The sequence below is a fragment of the Monodelphis domestica genome, chromosome 1, assembly GCF_027887165.1.
Source record: "Monodelphis domestica isolate mMonDom1 chromosome 1, mMonDom1.pri, whole genome shotgun sequence".
Classification (NCBI taxonomy): domain Eukaryota; kingdom Metazoa; phylum Chordata; class Mammalia; order Didelphimorphia; family Didelphidae; genus Monodelphis; species Monodelphis domestica.
In genome coordinates, this window is record NC_077227.1 from 521,650,370 (window position 1) to 521,674,994 (window position 24,625).

At 36.8% G+C, this 24,625-nt stretch overlaps 1 protein-coding gene across 1 annotated transcript in view; it reads right to left on the reverse strand.

Moving 5' to 3' along the window:
- Positions 1-24,625, reverse strand: part of CAPN13 (calpain 13) — a 120,949-nt gene that overhangs the window by 78,935 nt on the left and 17,389 nt on the right. The window contains exons 2-3 of the mRNA XM_056817393.1: positions 4,140-4,215; positions 1,873-2,030 (exon numbers count right to left, since the gene is read on the reverse strand). Coding sequence (XP_056673371.1) covers positions 1,873-2,030; positions 4,140-4,215 — 234 coding nt within the window. The remainder of the gene's footprint in view (positions 1-1,872; positions 2,031-4,139; positions 4,216-24,625) is intronic.

A 24,625-nucleotide genomic window follows, 5' to 3' on the forward strand; every position in this document is an offset into this window, starting at 1 on the left:
GTGAGGAACTGGTTCAAATCCAAGCTCTGTCACTAACAAGCTGTGTGACCTTGGGTAAGTCCTCTTCCTTTGGGAGGGTTTTAGATACTTCATCTGGAACTTGCAGAGGTACAATTAAATTAGTGTTGGAGAATCTTTTAGGGATCGCATGTCCAAACTGCACCTTCAAACAGCCTGTGAGCCCAGTGCCCCCCCCCCCATTACCCTAGACAGTGGAAGGAGGACGACAGGCTTGCATTGTCCTACTGGACAGAGGGGCTGGTCATTTGAAAATTGTCCTCAGTCATGGTGGAGATGGGGAACAGATCAGTCCCCTCCAGCATGCCAGGGCATATGTGTCATGCCTTTGCCAACATGGGACTGAATAATCAATGAGGTTCCTTCCAGGTCTATATCCAGGTGTTCTATGGGTTCTTTCCCATTAACAATCAACCAATCAATAACACTTATTATGTGCCAGGAACTGTGCTGGGCACTAGAGTACAAAGAAGTCAACACATCATTAAGCAGTTTTTACATACTTACATTGTACCAGAACAGGGTGCTTCCTCCTATATATTTGGCTCATGAAATTTAGATCTGGAAAGGGCCTGAGAGGTTCTTTAGTCTAACCAACTCATTTCACAGATGAGGAAACTGAGGTTTGAAGAGTAGGAATGTTTTCACAGGAACACTTTCTTTCAGAGTTGCAATGGACCCATGAAGTTCTCTAGTCTACACCATCCTCAGTTCATTTTTTGCCTTCCTTTATATCCCCAATACTTATAAAGTACAGTGCTTAATAAATGCCAATTGGCCAACTTACTGACTATCCCATATGTGACATAGATTTATCATAAAGGAATAAAGGCATATAGATGTAAGTCATTATCTACTAAATTGTGAGATACTTGTGGCCAACATCATGACTATTGATCTTTAAAATTTCTCAGTCCGAAGAATAGCCCCCACCATGCACAGTAAGCATTTAATTAATGTCTAATGAATTGAATTATAATATATAACATGAAGAAAGTCCTTGGCAAAAATAAGTATGGTAGAAATACGTCTTAATTTCCCTAGTAAGTGAAGAATATTGTACAGAATAATTAATTTCATCTATGAGATGTATCAAGTCCATAATAGTTTTGTCATCATTATTAGAGCAAGGCCTCTCATTCCTAAACCAGAGCTTTCCCCTAATGAAAACATTTTGGGAGGGTTGATTGTATAGTTATAGAATTATAAACCTAGAAGGGAACTTAGAGATCACCCAATTCAACCTTTCATATTTTATAGATAAGGAGAAACAAATTCCAATTTCACAGCAAATTTTCACCTCATTGTCTTCATCCTCATCCTCATCTTCATCATCTCTAGCATTTACATGGCACTTTAAGGTTTTAAAGTCATTTTACAAATATTATCTCATTTGATCCTTGCATCAGTCTAGCAATTTATGTGCTATTATTATCCCCATCTATAAGATAGGGAAACTGAAGCTGAGACAAAGACATTTTTTTTAAACCTTTAACTTCCATCTTAGAATCAATACTGTGTATTGGTTTTAAGGTGGAAGAGCAGTAAGGGCTAGGCAATGAGGGATAAGTCATTTGCCCAGGATCACACAGCTAGGAAATGTCTGATTCCAGATTAGAACCCAGGACCTCTCATTTCTAGGTCTGGCTCTCTCAGTCCACCCATTTGCCCCTTAGAGATTAAGAAATTTGCCCAGGGGCATTCAGCTAGTAAATAGTAAATAAATCTTCCTGATTCCAAGTTACTTTCCATTGTGCCACCTCACTGTCATGACAAGTCACATCATGGATATTATTAATGTCCCTGCATTATTTTCAATGACCTTCCTATAAAAAAGCAGAAGAATATACATACCTGGAAATGGAAAATCCCTGCATATCCTTGTTTGAAGCTTTGGTTTGGTGGTATAATCTTTGCTAGAAGTTTGGGTCTCTGAGTTAAAGATCCTAGTGCTGCTAGAAACCAGCAGTCACCTGTCAAAAGACATAGAAAGATGAATCTACTCTCAAGGACTAGAAGGGACCTCAGAGATCACCTACTCCAACCTGAACCTGACCAGGGATTCCCTTAACAATATCCCCAACAAGTGGCCAGCCAGTCTCTTTCTGGGCACTCTCAGTGTTGATGGGGACCACACCATTTCCCCAAATAGCCCATTCCATTTCTGAATAGCTCCATTTACCAGGAAGTCTCTCACCACACTGACCCAACTGAAGCAACACTGTGTCACAGGAACTTTGTATCCCAGAATGGGGCTCTGACTGCAAATCCAGTGCTCTTCCTAGTCCACTATACCTTCTTTTATACCATACTGCCTCTCTCAACACACATCATTTGTGATTCTATATTCTCTCTTACTACATGCCTGAATGAATTTTGGGGTGGATTTTTATTATCTATTTCAAAAGAAACAGACAAGATGCTGATTATTGGGAAAATTCATCCAATAAGTAAGAGGGTCACATCATTTCCAGAAAGAGGATATATCTGTCCCCTGAAAGGACCTCATTATATTAACTTAAATGTAGCTGAACTTTTGGTGGTTTCAATCAAATAATCAAATAATAAAATTTATTAAGTCCCTACACTGTGGTGAATTTTAGAACCATGTAAAATATGAAGCTACATTATTTCCTGGCAGTGGAAAGTATTTAATGTTAGTCTTTTGTGACAGTGATACCTCCCTTACAAAATTGCTATAATTCTAGGTATACTGATTTCTCTGACACTCCACTTCTCATGGGGTTCCCCATTTGGTGCTTTTCCTGGGTCTTCCCAGGAAGTTCCCTCCTAACTTTTCTTTTAATACATTTTTATTCATGTCTTTGGTTTCTACATTGTCTAAATTCTTTTTCTACAAATTCTTTTTACTATCTAGATATTCAAGTGAGCTAAGATTTTGGCAGTATGAAAGAACTTCCATTGTGGAAGATTCCTCTTCCAAAAGCTTTTTTTTAAAAAAACTAATTTTTAAATTAGCAAAACCCCAATTTATCTTCCTTCCAATACCTCCCTTCCATGCAAAAAGAAAAAGAAAATTCTTGTAACAAATATGAATAGTCAAGCAAAACAAATCCCTATATTGGGCATGCCTAAAATATAGTCATACTTTACCACAGTCAGAGTACATCTGAAATATTGTGCTAATTCTAGGTGTCTCAGTTATTATGAAAATTGATAAGCTAGTGAATATTGAGAGGAGGGCAACCAGGATGGTAAAAGTCCCACGAAGATCAGTCTGGAAAACTGAGAATATCTATTCAGGAGAAGAAAAGATTGAGGACGAAAATGACAGCTGTCTTTAAGTACCCGAAGAGTTGTTGGGTGAAAAAGGAGATTTGGTATTAATGGGTAGAATAAGCAAAGCGGCTTTGTCTCTCCCTACTCCACATGTGTTTGGGCCCTTTGATGTCCATAACAAGGGGAACTGTAAAAAATGGAACACCCGGGTTCCCTTTCCTCATGGATTATACATTTTATTTGGGAAAGACAATGCATAAATATCTGGGAGCATACAAGATATGGATAGTTCAAAGACAGTCTCAGAGGAAAAGGCATGAGCAACAAAGATGACTGGAAAAGGGCTCCTGAAGAAGGTGAAATGGAAAGTGAGATTCAAAGAATTGAGAGAAATAAACAGACAAAGGAGAGGAGGGAGAACATCCTGAATATGTAGGATAACCAGTGAAAAGGCATAGAGATGAGAGATTTATTATTATGATCAAGGCATAGCAAATAGGCCAGGAGCACAGGTGGATAGTGATGTGTGTGTGTGTGTGTGTGTGTGTGAAGGTAAAGTATAAGAAGATTGAAGGACAAGAATGGGCCAGGCTGGAAAGAGCTTTAGCATTATAAAAATCAATAATTATATCTGGAACAGTCATTGAGGTCAGGCAGCCTTTAGTCTAAATTATCTCATCTCTTCTGATTCCCAAGCTAAATTCCTAAGGAGTCTTTCCTCTCTTAGGTCCCTTCCAGTCCTAACATTGCAGATTGGGATGCTCTAGTATGGATGTGAGTTTGGGAAGAAAACCCCACTAATCTATCCTCAATGGCAGATCTAGGCAATGTTGCAATAGCTTCAAACTCTGCACCTGAGAAGGAAAATACCATGATCTTACCTGTTAATCCTTGTTGAATATCAAACTTGCTGATTCCATCCAGAATAAAGTGATGGGATTCTATCTCTGACAACTCCTTAGGAAAAGAAAAAGAAAAAGAAAAGCTATAACCTTGATGCTTTCCTACCAATATGTTTTTAAGAATTAGAGGTCATTTTAAATCAGATATTTAAAATATCATTTGAGAACTTTTACCTTAATCCTCAGATTTTGTCACCAAATCAATAAGTCAATAAACATCAAGGACCTACTATGGTGTCAAGCACCATGCTAAGCTTTGGGGATACAAAAAGAGCTCCAGCAAATGCCAATTATTCACCAACAATTACTGAGCAAGACTGGCAACTTGTGGTATTTAGAAACAGAGAATCTATATCCTTATGTAGTAGCTTACGAACAAAAAGGTTGCTTTTTATAGGTGAATAACAAAAAAGTAAATATAATATAAACTAAATGCCATTTATTAGTATAAATTTATGATACTTTGGTTCAACAAAGAGCTATTAAGGATACTGTGGATGAAGAACTGTGAAAGGAGCTAAGTATATGAACTTGAATATTCTATTCTCTGCCATGCCACCCCTTATACTAGCTTAGGAGTTCTCTCACTCCAAAGTTAAATGTCATTATTCTTTTAGATTTACAAATGAACATCAAATTATTTCTCAATTAATGTCTCCTTATTGAATATTGATTCAGAAGAATTTTATCTATAAATTAAAATGGTTACTCTAAGGACATTTTTTATCTCCAAATTTATAATTCCTCTCTTGTGACTCAGTCAGAATACCACTTTCCCCAACTGAATTCAACTACTATAAGTGAGACATTGTTCTAAAGGCTTTTGGAACACAAAGGTAAAAACAAAACCTTCCTTTTGCTCATGGAGCTTAAAAGAGGGCATAGTCTAATTTTCTTAGGAAAGGGAAGAGAACAGAAGCTAAGCTCTGCAGATGGGGGAGTTTGTGATTATTAGGAAAATTTTAGTCTATATATATATTCATGTGTGTGTATATATGTATATTTATATATAAAATAAAATGGTTATCATAAAACACCACATGAAATCACTAAGATCATTCTAAGCTATCTTTATTCCCTTCTTTAATAGGCTTGCTAGAATGGTGGAAAAGGAGCATGCTGTAAATACTATTTACCAAGGCTTTAACAAAGCATTTGGAAGTCTTTCATGCTATTTGTTGATGAAGAAATGTCAGCTTAGATGTTAATACTAGATGAATTCAGAACAGATTAAATGCTAAGATACAAAGAGTAGTCGTTAACGATGGTATGCTATCATGCTAGGAGGTTTCCAGTGGACTGTTCCTGTACATTTTGACATTTTCATCACTGACTTGGATAAAGACTTTGGCACCATCCTTAGCATATTTTCAGATAATGTATTCTTGGACAGATAATTAACTTGTTGTATTCTAGGGGTAGCATCCAAAAAATCTTGACAGGCTAGAACATTGGGTTGAATCTGATGAGATGAAATTTAATACTAATAAATACACAGTTTTACATTTGAATTCCAAAACATCAATCTCACAATTACAAGATAGCATAGGTTTATCCATAAAACAATTTTCCCTGAGAAGATCTAGGGGTTTCAAAGAACTTCGGCATCATGTGAATCATGGCTGAAAAATGTTGGCTGAAAAAATGTTACAATAATCTTGGGCTATGCTAAAAGAGGCATGTTATTGTTTTTGTTCTGTCATTTAGCTGTTTCCAACTCTTTGTGACCCCATGGACTCTTCACAGGGATTTCTTGGCAAAAATACTGGAATGCTTTGCCATTTTCTTCTTCAGTGAACTTCCTTTTGTTACAACTCTTCACTATGACCTGTCTGTTTTGGGTACCCCTGCATGGCATAGCTCAGTTTCACTGAGTTTTTCAAGCCTCTCTGCCATGACAAGGGAGTGTTAAACAGAAGGGATGAAAGATGTATAGCTTCTGTGAATAAGGAAAATAATAATCTTATCGTGATCTTCCCTGGTCAGACCCTATCTTTGATGTATTTTGTTCTGAGCACCATAATTTAGGAAAGCCATGATGCACATAGAAGGATGACCATTTTCATGAAAGTCTTGATATCATGTTGTTATAATTACCAGAAGGAACTGGAGAGATTTAGTTTGGAGGACATTAGATTTAGAGGTTTTGTTGTTGTTGTTGAGCCATTTTGGTCTTATCTGGCATTTTGTGAGTCTATTCAAATTAATTCAATTTAACAAGCATTTACAGAGCACTTCCTTTGTGTAAGGTGTTGCATTAGGCTCAGGTTAAAGAAAGTAAGCTCTGACCTCATACTCTACTTATATCCCAAATACATGGGTACAAGACATACACATGCAGTTCCAATTGTCCCTTATATAATTCTATAGACCCTAATTGAGGTTTTCTTGGGAAAGGTATTAGAGTGGTGTGCCATTTCCTTCTCCAGATCATTTAATATATAAGGAACTGAGGCAAAGAAGGGTAAGTGACTTGCCCAGGGTCCCATGGCTAATAATGGTTTGAAACCATATTTGAACTCATGAAAATCAACTTTCTGATTCCAGGCTCAGCACTTTACCTACTCTACCCTCTAGCTTCACCAAGATTCAGAGTTAACTATCTTTAAATATTGGGAAGATCTGTCAAGTGGAAATGAAATTAGACTTGTTCTACTTGCCCCTGAGGACAGAACATAGGAGCACTGGGTAGAAGGTATAAAAATACAAATTCAGCACTAAGATTAGGGGGAAAAATTGGCTAACAATTAGAATTGTTAAAAAAATGAATGGGGGAATCGAGATGGCGTCCAAGAAGGAGCAGAAGTTCAGACCTCTGAATACCCTTCCTCTCTGATCACAAACTGAATGCTCCTAGGGGATTGAAAATCAAACCTAACAACAAGACAGAGCCAAGGAACCATACTGCTGGATTCAATTCAAAATGTACATCCCCCACAAACCAGAATCCAAGAACCCTTGGGTTTAAGGGGAAGGCAGAAGGAAGGTCCCAGGACCCCTCCCCTCCACCCACCTAGAGCGCTGAGACTCCAGTGGCAGTGGGAACTTCTGGGCAGACAGAGGTGCTGCTCTGGAGGGTGTGGGGAGGGCTATGCCAAGCTCAGAGCATCGAACAAAGATGGCAGGTAAGGAGCTAGAGAGGGAATATAGATCTCATAGCCTGGCCAGAGCTGTGGAGATCCTCCATATTCACTCCAGCCTTACAGGAGGTGTTGGCCTCAGAGTATACCCAGCCCAACCAAGCTTAACTTAATCCAATCAAAAGTCTTCAGAACTCAGGGAAGTCCAGGCTCCACACCCCTTCCTCATTGACTGCTGGACTTTAATCCAATCAAAAGCCTCCACAGTGGACAGGGAAGTTAAACCTCCCAACAACCCTCCCCCAGAGACTGCACCAAGAGATCTTCTGTCAAAGCTCCAAGAGGGGAGATTGACAGAAGCCCCCCAAAACAAAAAAATGAGAGGAGCAAGAGCACAAATACTGGGAGAAAAGAAGGGATGGATATGAGCAAACAACAGAAAAAGAAGAAAGAAATTACAATAGATAGCTTTTATCCAGCAAACAGAGCAGAGGGGGAGGGATCAGAAAATGAAATCCCAGCAAATTGGATACAGGCTTTGGTAGAATTCAAAATGCAATTCAAATCACAATTAAGAGAGGCTGAAGACAACTTTAACAGCAAGATAAATCATCTGGAAACAGAAAATAGTGTCTTGAAAGTCAAAATCAACCAGCTAGAACATGAAGCAAAGGAGATGAAAGATGAGGCAAAGGAGATGAAAGATGAGGTAAAGAGGATGAAAGATGACCTCCATAGAAAATCAGATTAGAAAGAGAAGGATGATCAAAAAACCAAGGATGAAATCCAGTTTTTAAGAACCAGAATGCAACAACTAGAATTAAGTGACCTCACAAGGCAGCAGGACACTATAAAACAAAACCAAAAGAATGAAAAAATTGAGGAAAATATGAAGCAACTCATTCAATAAAACAGAGGATTTAGAAAATCATTTGAGGAGGGACAATTTAAGAATCACTGGTTTACCAGAAGACCATGACAAAAGGAAAATCCTTGACACAATACTACAAGAAATTATTCAAGAAAACTGCCCCGATATTCTAGAACAAGAGGGAAAAGTGGAGATTGAAAGAATCCACAGATCAACTCCTGTACTTAATCCCCAGGTGACAATATCCAAGAATGTTATAGCCAAATTCAAGAACTATAAACCAAAGAAAAGATATTACAAGCTGCCAAGAAGGAGTCATTCAGATACCATGGAATCACAGTGAAAATAATGCAGGACCTGGCTGCATCCACACTGAAGGACCAAAAGGCATGGAATATGATATTCCAGAAAGCAAGGGAACCAGGTCTACAACCAAGAATCAACTACCCAGCAAAACTGACTATATTCTTACTGGGGAAAGTATGGTCATTCAACAAAATAGAAGAATTCCAAGATTTTGCAAATAAAAGATCAGACCTGAACAGAAAATTTGAAGTCCAAGCACAGAACTGAAGAGAATCATCAAAAGGTAATTAAAAAAGAGGGAAAAAAGAAAAAACAAAACAAAAAACATTTAAGACTCAATAAGTTAAAATGATATGTATCCGTATAAGAAAAGAGGTCATTGGTAACTCTTAAAAACTGTTGTTATCACCTGGGAAGCTAGAAGAATTACACATAGAGAGAAGAATGACAAGCTGTATAGGATGAAAGGACAAGACATAAATAGATATATAGATATATGCATGCATAAATATATATGTATATGCATATACATATACATATATATATATACACACACACAACTAGAGCTAAAAAAGAGGTCACTACTAAAAGAAATGGGAAAAGAAACAAATGGGGGTATTTTATATGCTACCAAGAAGCTTATGGCAGGAGGGGGAGAACATCAATACTGGAAAGGTAAAGAGGTTGGAGACAGGAAATACTCAAATCTTACATGCTTTTAAATTGACCCAAAGAAGGAAGAACAATCTAATCCATTGGGGCAGAGAATGCATTTGCACCCTATAGGGGAGTAGAAGAGTAATAAACGGACTAGTGGGGAGGGAAGCAGAAAAAGGGAAGGAGAGGGTGGGGGGCTTATTTTAATAAGACTACAGGGAAAATAAGGGGGGGAATAAGAAGGGAGGGGGGATGAAAAGGAAATAAAATAAAGGTGGGAACTAGGGGGACTGATTAAAAACAAACATTGATGTAGAAGGAAACAGTGAAAGAAGAAAAGCCAGCACCAAGAGTAGAAATCAAAATGCTGGGAAATACGAAGTTAGTAATCATAACTCTGAATATGAATGGAATGAACTCACCCACAAAACACAAGTGAATAGCAGAATGGATTAGAATCCAAAATGCTATCATATGCTGTCTACAAGAAACACACAAGAGGAAGGTAGATACACATAGGGTGAAAGTAAGAGGATGGAGCCAAATCTATTGGGCATCAACTGATAATAAGAAGGCAAGAGTCGCAATCATGATATCTGACAAAGCCAAAGTAAAAATAAATCTAGTTAAAAGAGATAGGGAAGGTAATTTCATCCTGATAAAAGGCAGTTTAGACAATGAGGAAATATATGTACTCAACATGTATGCACCAAATGTCATAGCATCCAAATTTCTAAAGGAGAAACTAGTGGAGCTCAAGGAAGAAATAGATAGAAAAACTATACTAGAGGGAGACTTGAACCTTCCTCTATCTGAACAAGATAAATCAAACCAAAAAATAAATAAGAAAGAGGTAAGAGAAGTGAATGAAATCTTAGAAAAATTAGAGTTAGTAGATATGTGGAGAAAAATAAATAGGGACAAAAAGGAATATACTTTCTTTTCAGCAGCACATGGTACATTCACAAAAATTGACCATGTATTAAGGCATAAAAACATTGCAAACAAGTGCAAAAGAGCAGAAATAATAAATGCAACCTTCTCAGATCACAATGCAATGAAAATAATAATTAGTAAGGGTACGTGGAGAGGCAAATCAAAAATTAATTGGAAAGTAAACAATAGAATTCTCCAAAACTGGTTAGTTAAAGAACAAATCATAGAAACAATAACTTCATTGAAGAAAATGACAATGATGAAACATCCTTTCAAATGGGATGCAGCCAAAGCAGTACTCATGGGGAAATTTATATCCTTGAGTTCATATATTAACAAATTGAAAAGGGCAGAGGTCAATGAATTGGGCATGCAAATTAAAAAAACTAGAAAGTGAACAAATTAAAAATCCTCAGATGAAGACTAAATTAGAGATCCAAAAAATGAAAGGAGAAATTAATAAAATTGAAAGTCAAACAACTATTGATTTAATAAATAAGACTAGAAGCTGGTACTTTGAAAAACAAATAAAATAGACAAAGTACTACTCAGTCTAATTAAAAAAAAGTAAAGGAAAAAAAACAAATTGACAGTATCCAAGATGAAAAGGGAGACCTCACCTCAAATGAAGAGGAAATTAAGGCAATCATTAAAAATCACTATGCCCAATTATATGGCACCAAAGATGGCAGTCTAGGTGATATGGATGAATACTTACAAAAATATAAATTGCCTAGACTAACAGAGGAAGAAATAAATTACCTAAATAACCCCATATCAGAAAAAGAATTTGAACAAGCCATCAAAGAACTCTCTAAGAAGAAATCCCCAGGTCCAGATGGATTCACAAATGAATTTTATCAAACATTCAAAGAACAACTAATCCCAATATTATACAAACTATTTGACAGAATAAGCCAAGAAGAAGTTCTACCAAATTCATTTTACAACACAAACATGGTACTGATCCCAAATCCAGGCAGGTCAAAAACAGAGAAAGAAAACTATAGACCAATCTCCTTAATGATTATAGATGCAAAAATCTTAAATAGGATACTAGCAAAAAGACTCCAGCAATTGATCACGGGAGTTATTAAGTATGATCAGGTAGGATTCATACCAGGACTACAAGGATGGTTCAATGTTGGGAAAATCATCCATATAATTGACCATATTAACAAGCAAACTGACAAAAATCTCACGATTATCTCAATAGATACAGTGAAAGCCTTTGATAAAATACAACACCCATTCCTATTGCAAACACTAGAATGTATAGGAACATAAGGGCCTTTCCTAAAAATAATAAACAGTATATCTTTAAAACAATCAGCAAACATCATCTGCAATGGGGATAAACTAGAAGCCTTTCCAATAAGATCAGGAGTGAAACAAGGATGCCCATTATTACCTCTATTATTTAACATTGTACTAGAAACACTAGCAGTAGCAATTAGAGGAGAAAAAGAAATTGAAGGTATTAGAATTGGCAATGAGGAGACCAATCTATCACTCTTTGCAGATGATATGATGGTTTACTTAAAGAATCTTAGAGAATCAACTAAAAAGCTAGTCAAAATAATAAAAAATTTTAGCAAAGTTGCAGGATACAAAATAAACCTGCATAAGTCATTAGCATTTCTATATATCTCCAACCCATTTCAGCAGCAAGAATTAGAAAGAGAAATACCATTTGAAATCACCCTAGACAATATAAAATACTTAGGAATCTATCTGCCGAGACAAACACAGGAACTATATGAACACAACTACAAAACACTCTCCACACAATTAAAACTAGATCTAAACAATTGGAAAAAAACATTGATTTCTCATGGGTGGGATGAGCTAACATAATAAAAATGACAATCCTACCCAAATTAATCTACTTATTTAGTGCCATACCCATTGAACTACCAAAAAACTTCTTTACTGAATTAGAAAAAAACATAATAAAGTTCATTTGGAAGAACAAAAGATCAAGGATATCCAGGGAAATCATTAAAAAACTGCAAAGGAAAGAGGACTTGCAGTTCCAGATCTCAAACTATACTATAAAGCAGTGGTTATCAAAAAAATTTGATACTGACTAAGAGACAGAAAAGAGGATCAGTGGAATAGACTTGGGGCAAATGTCCTCAGCAAGACTGTGTATGATAAACCCAAAGATCCTAGTCTTTGGGACCAAAATCCACTGTTTGATAAAGACTGTTGGGAAAATTGGAAGACAGTATGGGACAGATTAGGTTTGGATCAACATCTCACACCCTACACCAAGATAAACTCAGAATGGGTGAATGACCTGAATATAAAGAAGAAAACTATAAGCAAATTGGGTGAACACAGAATAGTATACTTGTCAGATCTTTGGGAAAGGAAAGACTTTAAAACCAAGCAAGAGCTAGAAAAAAAAAACACAAAATGTAAAATCAATAATTTTGATTACATCAAATTAAAATGTTTTTGTACAAACAAAACTAATACATTCAAAATCAGAAGGGAAGCAACACATTGGGAAACAACCTTCATTACAAAAACCTCTGACAAAGGTCTAATTACTTAAATGTATAAAGAGCTAAACCAGTTGTACAAAAAATCAAGCCATTCTCTAATTGATAAATGGGCAAGGGACATGAATAGGCAGTTTTCAGTTAAAGAAATCAAAACTATTAATAAGCACATGAAAAAGTGTTCTAAATCTCTTATAATCAGAGAAATGTAAATCAAAACAACTCTGAGGTATCACCTCACACTTAGCAGATTGGCTAACATGACAGCAAAGGAAAGTAATGAATGCTGGAGGGGATGTGGCAATGTTGGGTCATTAATTCATTGCTGGTGGAGTTGTAAATTGATCCAACCATTCTGGAGGGCAATTTGAAACTATGCCCAAAGGGCGATAAAAGACTGTCTGCCCTTTGATCCAGCCATAGCACTGCTGGGTTTGTACTCCAAAGAGATAATAAGGAAAAAGACATGTACAAAAATATTCATAGCTGCACTCTTTGGGGTGGCAAAAAATTGGAAAATGAGAGGATTCCCTTCAATTGGGGAATGGCTGAACAAATTGTGGTATATGTTGGTGATGGAATACTATTGTGCTAAAAGGAATAATAAAGTGGTTGAATTCCATGGGGACTAGAACAATCTCCAGGAATTGATGCAGAGTGAGAGGAGCAGAACCAGGAAAACATTGTACACAGAGACTGATACTGTGGTACAATCAAATGTAACGGACTTCTCCATTAGTGGTAATGCAATGACCCTGAACAACTTGGAGGAACCTATAAGAAAAACCACTATCCACATCCAGAGGAAACACTATGAGAGTAAAAACACTAAAGAAAAACAACTGCTTGAATACATGGGTCAAAGGGATGTGGTTGGGGATGTAGACTCTAAATGAACATCCTAGTGTAAACAACAACATGGAAAGAGATTCTGATCAAGGACACAAATAATACCCAATGAAATTGCATGTTGGCTGCGGGATGAGTGGGTGGAGGCATGTAGGGAAATAATGTGATTATTGTAACCAAGAAATAATGTTCTAAATTGACTAAATAAACTTATTTAAATGGGGAAAAATAATGAATGAGATGCCTCAAGAGGTAGTGGGCTTCTTCTCATTGCAATTCTCCAAATAATAGTTGATCCACCATTTATTTAGTATGTAGAGAAAATTCTTGTAAGTTTGTGTTGGACTTAATGAACACTGCAGTTCACTCCTGTTATAATATTCCATAATTCTGTGAAATACATGTGAAGTTCATATCTATTCAAATTAATTCAATTATACAGGAAATTATTAAGTTCTTTCTACCCAGAGTTTATATCATTGTCCCCTCTTTTACCTTTTAGAATTATTTTATTTTTTATAAGACCTCTCTTGAGGAGGTGATATCTTAGTGGTGCCTGGAAGAAAGCCAGGAGGGTCCCACAAAGAGGAAGTAAGGGAAGAATGCATTCTAGACCTGGTCCACCACTTCTTGCAAAGATATGAAGGCTTTAATAGAATGCCACATAGAGTGTACAGCTAGGGAACAATTTACCAAGAACAGAATATGTGGAGAGTGATAAGTGGGAGCCAGATTGTGAACTGGTATGTTTTTTCTCATAGGCAACAGGGAATCATTGAAATGGGAGAAATCTGAAAGAGAGAAAGGCTTGGGGAGAGATATAAAGAGTTCTGTTTTGGACATGTTGAGTTTAAGAATTCTATTGGACATCCAGTTCAAGATGCCCACGGGACAGTTGGAGATGTATGTGTGTATATTTATATATATATTATGCATTTGTGTACATGTATTCCTTGTTGGAATATAAGTGATTTGAGTCCAGAGATTAATTATATGCATGTGTATATATTATACATATACATATTATATTCTATAGCTATCTGAGAATCATTTGCATATAGTTATGAACCTATGGAAGCAGATGAGATCATCAAACAAAATAGTATTAAATAAACAAGAGGCAGGGAATAGGACGTTCATGCCTGAGACAAATGTAAAAGCAACATAATTATTTCCTCTCCTTTTTTCTCTTCTCTGACTCCTTTCATTTGCATTGACTTGATCTCTATTGACTTGATCTAGACTTGTTTTCTCCTTCCCAACTTCCCTGTTATCAGGGAGCATGTTGTTACCAAGACCATTTAGTAATGATTTTTCTGAAAGAGTCATGCTTTTCAATATTTTCCTCTGTCAATCAACTATCAAAACAATCCTGAGTCAGATCAGATGTTGCAATTTTAACTTTGGAAAATGTGATCACCATGCCCATGGTTCCTCTCAAGATAGTGGAGGAGGAAGTACTGAGGCAAAGAAAATTTTAGTTATTGTCAGACTTATTCACCCTTCAGTGGGCCATAATAACAACAGTTGAAGTTTGTAGTGCATGAAGCATCTTTTGTATGTTATCTCATTTGAGTCATACAACATGGAACTATTCTACTATTGCTTCTAATTCTAATGTTCCTTTCCTGAGGGTATGCCTACAAACATGTAAAGCATCTCTCATGTCCTACCCATGTCTTCTCTTCTTCAAGCTAAACATAGCATCAGTAGGATAAATGATTTAAAACTGGAAGGAATATTAAAGGTCTTTGAGTCTAACCCTCCCTTTCCTTCCACTCATTTTACAAATGAGGCACAGAAAAATTAAGTGAATTGCCTCATTATATTGGGAACTCCTTGAGAGCTGGGACTCTTTTTTGCCTTTGTTTCCCCAGGATTTGGTGATTGGCAAATAGTTGGCATATAATGAATGTTTATTGATACTCTTGTCCAAGATCACACAGGCAGTAAGTGGCAAAAGTGGAATTCAAATCCAGAAGCTCTGATTCTAAATTTTATGCCATTCCCACTGTGCCACATTGTCTTCCTAATCAGGTGTTTGCTGTTCAGATATTTCTTTGTTCAAAGAGCAGTGAATGTCACAGAGGATGAATAGGATTGCCTTGTTCAGTTTCATATAGATAGACTCAAATGGAGGGTCCCATCTAGCTATATGTCTAGCTGGAGGGTACCTTGGTCCCAGGTGACAGATATGGAAGCAATAGGTAGTGAGAGCAGCAAGAGGACTTGGCCAGACAGAAAGAAAAACTTCCTAACATCTAGAGATGTCTAATAGTGGAAGGTGTAACATGGGTTTGCCTTCCCTGTAAATTCAGGCTGAGTGACCTCTTAGACATAGTAAAGAGGGGATTTTTCTTCAGTTACTTCTTGTCCTTTGAGGACCCTCCAACTCTGAGATTCCATGATTCTGTGATTTTTATCCTTCTCTTCTTGGTGCCCTATCTGGGTTGGAAATCAAGCATACATTCTTTTTTTTTTTCATGTTCTACTCTGTGAATCTGATAGTAAAAGTAAGGAATTGGAAGAGGTGAAAGGGGATATCATTCTTCAAGAAATTTTTCTGTTCTTTTTTTTTCTTTTTCAGCAGTTTTAATAACTGTTCAATCAATACTTCAAAAAATATTTTTGTTTTTTTCCTGGTCATTCATTTCTCCAGTGATCTTTTTTTCTGTTTCCGATTATATCGGGAATGTCAAGATTAATATGATTCAGGTCAGTACATCCACTCCTGAGTTACTGGGAAAAGTCACATATTTAGAGTACCAAGAGCTTAGTAAACTTTTAGGAGCCTAAAAACTGTATGAGTTTTAGTTTCCTCTATCCCCTTTTCCTGCCTTTCTGCCATGGTCACTTCAGAAGCCAGAAAGTGATGCCTAGGTCAGAGGACTGTTTTACTTCATGGGTTTCTATAGGAAAAGAATTGATCAACCAGTGGCAAGCCTATCAGACATGTCCGTCTCAGGTAAAGAGCCTTTCTTTGCTTAACTAGACTGGTCTTCAGAATTCATGTATAGAAGTCAGTTATTTACAACCATTCCAGAAGCCTGTCTAACCTGGGACAAAATGCTACTGCTTATGCTCAACTGACATAGCCTTTGAGAACTCACAGCACCCCCCACCCCCATGCCATAACATTCATCATAGTAGGACTTCTGTGGAACATCACTACTGATGAGAGACATTTAAAATCATGAAAAATATTTTATTGCAAAACTAAAGTGAAGGGTTCTGCTCCTGCAAAGAATTTTGGGCATTGCTACACCATCCACTAATCTCCATTGCTTCTCCAAAATAAGTTTCTTATATCAAACATATCCTGAATCCCTGGAATCCATCAAAGTGTGTCTGTGACATCCTGTAGGTGAATAAGAGTATCAAAGGGAACCTTGCCTATGCCTTTCTCCAAGATGGATGGAGATCTTCCTGAAGATCTAACCTCTCTCCCCCATCTCAGATATAGATGATGTTAATAATTAATAATAAACAATAATTTAATAATTAGCTAATATTAATTAGAAGTGATTAATTAATTACATGGTGTAGTGGATAGTGCTGGGCTTGGAGTCAGGAAGATCTGAGTTCAAATTCAGCTTCAGAGAGTAGCTGAGTGATTTGGGGTAAATCATTTAACCAACTCTATGATTCAGTCTCCTTAACTATAAAATGGGGATATTAGTAGTACCTTCCCCCCAACAGTATAGTGAGGATCAAATGACCTAATATTTGGTAAGTGTTTAGCACATAGTAGGCTCTTTCATAAATGCTTATTCCCTTCCCCCCTTAAAAAAAGTTTTAAATTTTCAAAGTTAAGTTTCTTGAAATTCATCCTGCCTTTAGTAGCTTCTGAATGGATTAGTCTTTCTCTTATGGCACCTGCTATTTTCTATTGGAATAACTTTGCATAACTTAGTAATTATTTCTGTGTAATTTTTTTTCATATTGATGGATCATTCCCTTAAGAGGTAGACTGAAAAGCAGAAATGGCTTTATTCGCTGAACCACCAACAAAGCTGAGAGTCACAGTCTTATAAAACCTGTCAACTCTTAGTAAACAACTCTTTGTTTTCCAAGGCAGATTGAAGGAAACAAAGGAGCACCCCAATGTAAACAGTCAGTCCCCAGTGTCCAAGAGCAATCATCTCATTAAGACCTGCTCCTGGCTTCTATAATTTTCTCCCCAATAAATGTCTGACACCTGACAGCCTGACTCAAGAGAGAGAGTCTAAACTCCAAGTCAGACACTCCCCATTTATGAGGCTGACAACTTCTTATAGCCCTGGGAACCTGTGATGTAACAGTTAATTTGTAAGTACAAAAACCCAGGACTCAAAGACACCAGAGGGACTGATCATGCCCACCTCATTGCCTTTGGGATGAAAGTCACCTAACCCATCTTGGTATCCCAGTTCATTGGCACATAAGAACATTAATAAATATTTGTTGATTGATAGAATTGCCTGTACTAGACACCAGCAAACAAATTCAAATTTCATCTTAGAAACTTGCTAACTGGATAAATCACTTAACCTCCTTGAGCCTCAGTATTACACATTCTATAATGGGTTAATCAGAACCATTAGAAGTAATGAAGTAAAGTGGATAGAGAGCCTTCCTTAGAGTTAGCAAGACCTGTGTTCAAATTCCATCTCAAATACATATTAGTTGTGTGATTGGGAAAGTTATTTAAACCTCCCAGTGTCCCCAGATAATTCCATAAGGGTATAAGTTTAGCACCAGTCTTCATTTGTAGGAGGCCACAGCTCCCATATTATTAAAATCATAGGTCCTACCTTCCATCTCCCCCCTGCCTCAAAAAAAAAATGAACCTAAAACTAGAACATGGTAACCAAGTATTTGCCCCAGATGCTAAATTTAGAGGTTGTTGGCAACATTTTTACTCCAGTCAAAAGAGAATTTAAGCATCCAGAAAGTTTCAGACACAGAACTAAGCATTTAGGATACAACAGAAAGACAAAACCAGGAGCTCACAATTTATTGGATCAGTTAATAGCATGGAAACAGTAGCACTTACCTCAGTCAGCAAAAATAATTAAACGAAATGGGTCACTATCACATGCTGTTGTCTCTTCTGGTCCATTCTCACCCTAAGCTCTTTTACTCCATGCAAGTTTGCCCCAGTTTTACTCAATGGTGTTAGCCTGCCCCAGGCTCAAACACTCCTAGTGATGACTCTGATAACAATGTTTCTTTACTAATATTAGTACTAACAAGTAAATCAACAACAATGATTCCTACCTCACAACATTGTTGTATATTATCTCTAACTGTTATTAATAACAGCATGAATGATAATAAAACTGCCTTTGCCACAGAAATGTGTGTAGACATCAAACGAGATGATTTATACAAAATGCTTTGCACACTATAAAGTGCCGTATAAATGTGAATCATTATTTTAAAATATTTCTACATCTATGTTATAGCAAAAAGGAAAATGGAGTTTCTGTTTTATTGAATAGGAAAATTATGTTTATATATATTTAATGAGTTATCTAATACTTTATATCTATTATTTATGTTCTTACATATATGAATGAATGAATTAAAATATATTAAGAATTTAATATGTACCAGGTAATGGGATAGGTACTGGGCATAGAAAAGCAAAAAAGAGAGCCAGTCCTTGTTCTCAAGGCACTTATATTCTAATAGGAGAAAACAACACTTATAGGGGGAATAGTGGACAAAGAAGGGAGTTTTATTCTGGGGAGTCATGAGGATGATGAAATGATTTGCAAAGCAATAACTGACATGCTCTTTTAAAAATACATTTGATTATGATACCCGGAACAAAGAATAGATGGCTTTGAGGTGGCATCAGGCAGATAGATGGCAGATAGATAAAATGATCTGAGTGAAGGGCTGATGGTACGCAAGTTAGGGCAGCTAGGTGATACAATGAATATAGTGCTTTGCTTTTAGATAAGATTTATCTTCATGAGTTCAAATCTGGTCAGATACTTAATACCCGTGTGACCTTGGGCAAGTCACTTAACCATATTTGTCTCATCTGTGAAATGAGCTGGAGAAGAAAATGGCAAACCATTCCAGTATTTTTGCCAAGAAAACCTCAAATGGGGTCCCAAAGAGTCAGAAAATATTGAAAATGACTCTAATAATATGTGAGTGTAAAGTAAGGTCTCTGCATGGATGTATTTTGTGATCTAAGTCAGTTACTTTGAACTCACTTATTTGAACTCACTAATCAAGAAGGATTGCCCCCAGATCATAAGAGAAATTTAGGATTAGTGGATTAGCCTACCCAAAGGACTAAGCTCATGGATCCATAACTGATTTCAGCACAAATTTACTTGTTCCCTTGATGCTTGCAAATGTGTGTGTAAATTATATGTGTGTGTGTGTGTGTGTGTGTGTGTGTGTGTGTGTGTATCTTCTAGGTCAAGGGAGATAGGTCTTGAGGGAGAGTCTTAAAGGTCAAGAAGGAGGGACTAAGGATGGGGTATAATAGTATTATTCAGTGAAGCCCACTGATGTCTCCCACAAGTCCCTTTGAAACTGAGCCTCTTTAGCAGGGAAGCCTAGCCAGTGGCAGTAGGGGACAGAGTTATAGAAAATTCTGTGAGAACAGAGGGGAAATAGAATCATCTCCTTGAAATATGTATGACCCAAAGCTGTGATGCACAGGCTTGGGCAGATGTAGGCTTGACAGCAAAGCTGAAAGGTTATCTGGTAGTTGCAGCAGCTATAGACCACATGAATCTGGCATCCCATTGTTCTGTGTTTATTGCTACCATTGGACAGCCTACTAACTAGAAGATGGTAGACATATCAAGACTGAAGAAGCTGAGTGGAGAAATAAGAGCAAAAAAGGCAGAAGACCAAGGAATGTACTTTAGGGGGAAAAAGCATGCGTGTGTGTGTGTGTGTGTGTGTGTGTGTGTGTGTGTGAGAGAGAGAGAGAGAGAGAGAGAGAGAGAGAGAGAGAGAGAGAGAGAGAGAGAGAGAGAGAGAGAGAGAGAGAGAGAGAGAGAGAGAGAGAGAGAGAGAGAGAGAGAGAGGGAGGGAGGGAGGAGTGGGACCAACTAGTTGTATAAAATGCAGAAGCAAACAAATACTTATAACTTAGCATGGGATGTATACAAAGTTCTCAGTTACTGGGGAAAGGATTCACTAATTGACAAAAACTGTTGAGGAAACTATATGTGAGGAACAGGTCTTGACAAGATGGTGGACTCCCATCATAAACCCGTATTATAATTGAGTAAGAAGAAAAGAAAATTGAGTTGACTTTCAATTCCTAGCTTAAGCTCCTTTCCCCTACATCCACATCAGCAGGACATAACAAGGAACACGTGGTATTTAGCCCCCTTTAAGAGGCTAACAGATGAAGTTGCTTTACTTTACTGTGAATGATTGGAGTTATAAATTGAATTCTGATCAGCTGGCTCTTGTGACTAACTTGTAACTCTTAGGAACCAGCCAATGGTGAGGGAGGGATGCGACTAATTCACATTAATAAAATGGAGCTTATGTGTTCCCATTCCTTGTACTTGCTAGCTGTACTGCTTGTACAATTGGCTCATGAGTACCCATGGTCCCAAGAATGAAATTAATGCCGAGTTCAAGATTCTCTTGAGTAGGTGATTGTTTCTCTTACTACAGTTTCTATTTTTTGTTTGAGGTGCTTTTTGGGAGTGGAGAGTAGAATTTCTATTTCTCTCCTTTTTCAAATGATTTCAAAATCCTTTTTGTCAATTGCAACATCATGGTGGAAGCTGACTAGTTCCTTGGATGGACTGAAACCTTTTGGAAACCCTTAGTAGCCTAAGTTCTCTGAAACTATTTTTCTGATTTGTTATCAAGAATTAGGAATCTCACCTTTGCTCAATTGGCCTATTTTCCTTTCCTCTATAAACTAGTCTAATGGCTCAGGGTTAGCTGTGGCTAATTAAAGTTATCTTTATTACTAGCTTTGATCCCTTAGAAGCTAGAAATCAAGAAATTAGAATCAATGGAGCATTGAAATATAATATAGAATATAGAAGAGAAAGCAAATGAAAGTTCAGATGGGGACAAAGACAAACAGATCTATGTTTAAGTTTTATTAATCTTATTTATTTTTAATAGGACAATTATTTCTGGATATACCTTCCATCCCCATCTCTGCCCATTCTGCCCTACTACTCTCCCATTGAACCATCCCTTATAACAAAGACAAGTTGTGAGCGAAAAACAAGATACGGCAATTATGTATGCAACATTATACCCTTATAGATCCATAGTTTTAGAGCTGGAAAAAGCCTTAAGTTAGCTAGTCTAAAATGCTCATTTTACAAAGGAAGAATCTGGGGTCCAGAAAAGTCAAGTACTTAAGATCACAGAGAGATGGCAATTGGCAAGACATTATTTGAAATAAGGTTCTGGAACTTGAAGTTCATCACTCTAAATTCATCATTCATTCTACCACAGCACAATGCCTCCTTTTTATAAGGCCAGACTATGAGCAGGTGTGCTGGCAAACCTGGCAGAGTTTAGGATATACTAATTCCAATAATCCCCCAGAGTTTGCCAGACACACCTGGTTCAAGTTCTATGCACACTTTAGCATTCCATCATCACTGCCCTGCAGTCCTTTATCTCTCTATTAAGAGGAAGTTTGGTACATTTCATTATTTGTTCACAAGGACAGGGACTATTTTTTAAACTTCCATTTTAGAATAAATACTGAGTATCTGTTCCAGGGCAGAAAAATCCTAGGGGCTAGACAATGGGGATTAAGTGATCTGCCCAGTAAATCAAAACTATTAATAAGCACATGAAAAAGTGCTCTACATCTCTTATAATCAGAGAGATGCAAATCAAAACAACTCTGAGGTGTCACCTCACACCTAGCAGATTGGCTAATATGACAGCTATGGAAAGTAATGAATGCTGGAGGGGATGCTGAAAAGTAGGGACATTAATTCATTGCTGGTGGAGTTGTAAATTGATCCAACCATTCTGGAGGGCAATTTGAAACTATGCCCAAAGGGCGATAAAAGAATGTCTGCCCTTTGATCCAGCCATAGCACTGCTGGGTTTGTACCCCAAAGAGATAATAAGGAAAAAGACTCGTACAAGAATATTCATAGCTGTGCTCTTTGTGGTGGCCAAAAATTGGAAAATGAGGGGATGCCCTTCAATTGGGGAATGGCTGAACAAATTGTGGTATATGTTGGTGATGGAATACTATTGGGCTCAAAGGAATAATAAAGTGGAGGAATTCCACAGAGACTGGAACAACCTCCAGAAAGTGATGCAGAGCGAAAGGAGCAGAACCAGGAAAACATTGTACACAGAGACTGATACACTGTGGTACAATCGAAGGTAATGGACTCCTCCACTAGGGACAATGCAATGTCTCTGAACAATCTGCAGGGATCTAAAAAACACTATCCACAAGCAGAGGATAAACTGTAGGAGTAAAAACACCGATGAAAAGCAACTGCTTGACTACAGGGGCTGAGAGGAAATGACCGAGGAGAGACTCTAAATGAACACTCTAGTGCAAATACCAACAACATGGAAATGGGTTCGAACCAAGAACACATGTGAAACCCAGTGGAATTGTGCACCGGCTATGGGAGAAGTGGTGGGAGGGGGTCGGGGGGAGGAAAAGATAATGATCATGGTTTCCAATGAATAATGTTTGTAAATAACCAAATAAAATAATGTTTAAAAAGTTAAAAAAAAAAAGTGATCTGCCCAGGGTCACACAGCTAGGAAGTATCAGAGGTCAATATTTGAACCCAGAATCTCCCATTTATAGATGTAGCTCCCAATCCACTGAGCCATTTAGCTGCTTCCTACTATTTTTATAAATAGAGATCAGCTTCCTTTTGGAGAATTATTCATTTACTTTGAGGTAGGCTTTATGTATATTATTTCTCTGGTCATGCTTATTTTGCCCTTCATTAGTTTCTACAAATCTTTCCATGTTACTCTGCATTCCTTGTAATTTATGTTTCTTATGAAATGATAATACCCCATCACATTCATATACCTTAATTTGTTCAGCCATTCCCTAATCAGTGAGCACATATCTTCTATACAGTTCTTTGTTGCTATGAATATTTTATCATCTACTGGTCATCCTTTCCTCCTTTCTTCTACTTCCCAGGTGATTGTTGGATTAAAGGATCTGAACAGTTTAATTACTTTTCTTTCATAATCCCAAATAGTTTTCCAAAATGGTTAGAAAATTCACATCTCTATCAATAATATATTAGTGAGGTCTTCTAGCTCTGATTGTCATCTTTGTTGATTAATGGAATGTGAGCTGAGACCTTAGAGCTAATTTATTTTGCATTTTCTTTATATTCCACAACAATTCTTAAACAAACAAAATTGTGTTTACCTAATCTCATCTAGAATATAGGTCCTGATGTTTTCTTTTGTATTTTACGATCACTCAGCATATATAATGCATTATTTTCTGTAATTGTTAGATTATTCCAAACAAAGTAAAATCATTTAGTATGCATAACTTGAAATCTTGATAAAGAGCAATTATTTTTGTTTCAAGTGTATTTTGAGGGTCTTTTTTAGGAGTTTCCGTTATTATAATATAGAATCTAAAATTTCAGTTTGATTTTTTTACATGAAGATCATATACAAGGTAATTTTCACTTACATTAGTTATTAAACGAGATTCTGAGGAGCAAATGGTTACTTCTGATGGAGGCCAACCACCTATCTGGCTTCCTACCTTGTCACACTGAACCTCATCATTGCAATCTAAATCAAAGATTCATTCAAATTTATTCAGATTCTGAATTTCTGGTTTTTTGGTAAGGTAGCTCTTCAAGATATAAAAGTGGCCTTGTGGCTGATAATAAATTTGGATGGTCATATAAATTAATTTTTAATAATGTTATATCTGTTGAACAATTTTTTTTGTTCTTTACCAATCAGAGGAACCACAAAAAGCACGTGATAAGGTTCATCTCTTTAATCATTTGTCAGTGTAACATCACTTGGGCTGAATTTCATAAGCAAAATAGAAGACATTTACTTTTAACTAGTAGTAAAAGGTTTTATTTCTAAGATTTAAATGCTAGTTTGCAACATACGTAATGTTTTTAGATGATTGATACAAGACAGATTGAGAATTTAAGTTACACCAAGACTTGCAAGACGTAAAATTATTTTGAGAAAACAGAATTAGAAATAATAATGATACTTGCTATACAATTAATAGAAAGACTTGCTATGAATCAAGAATTTCCCTTT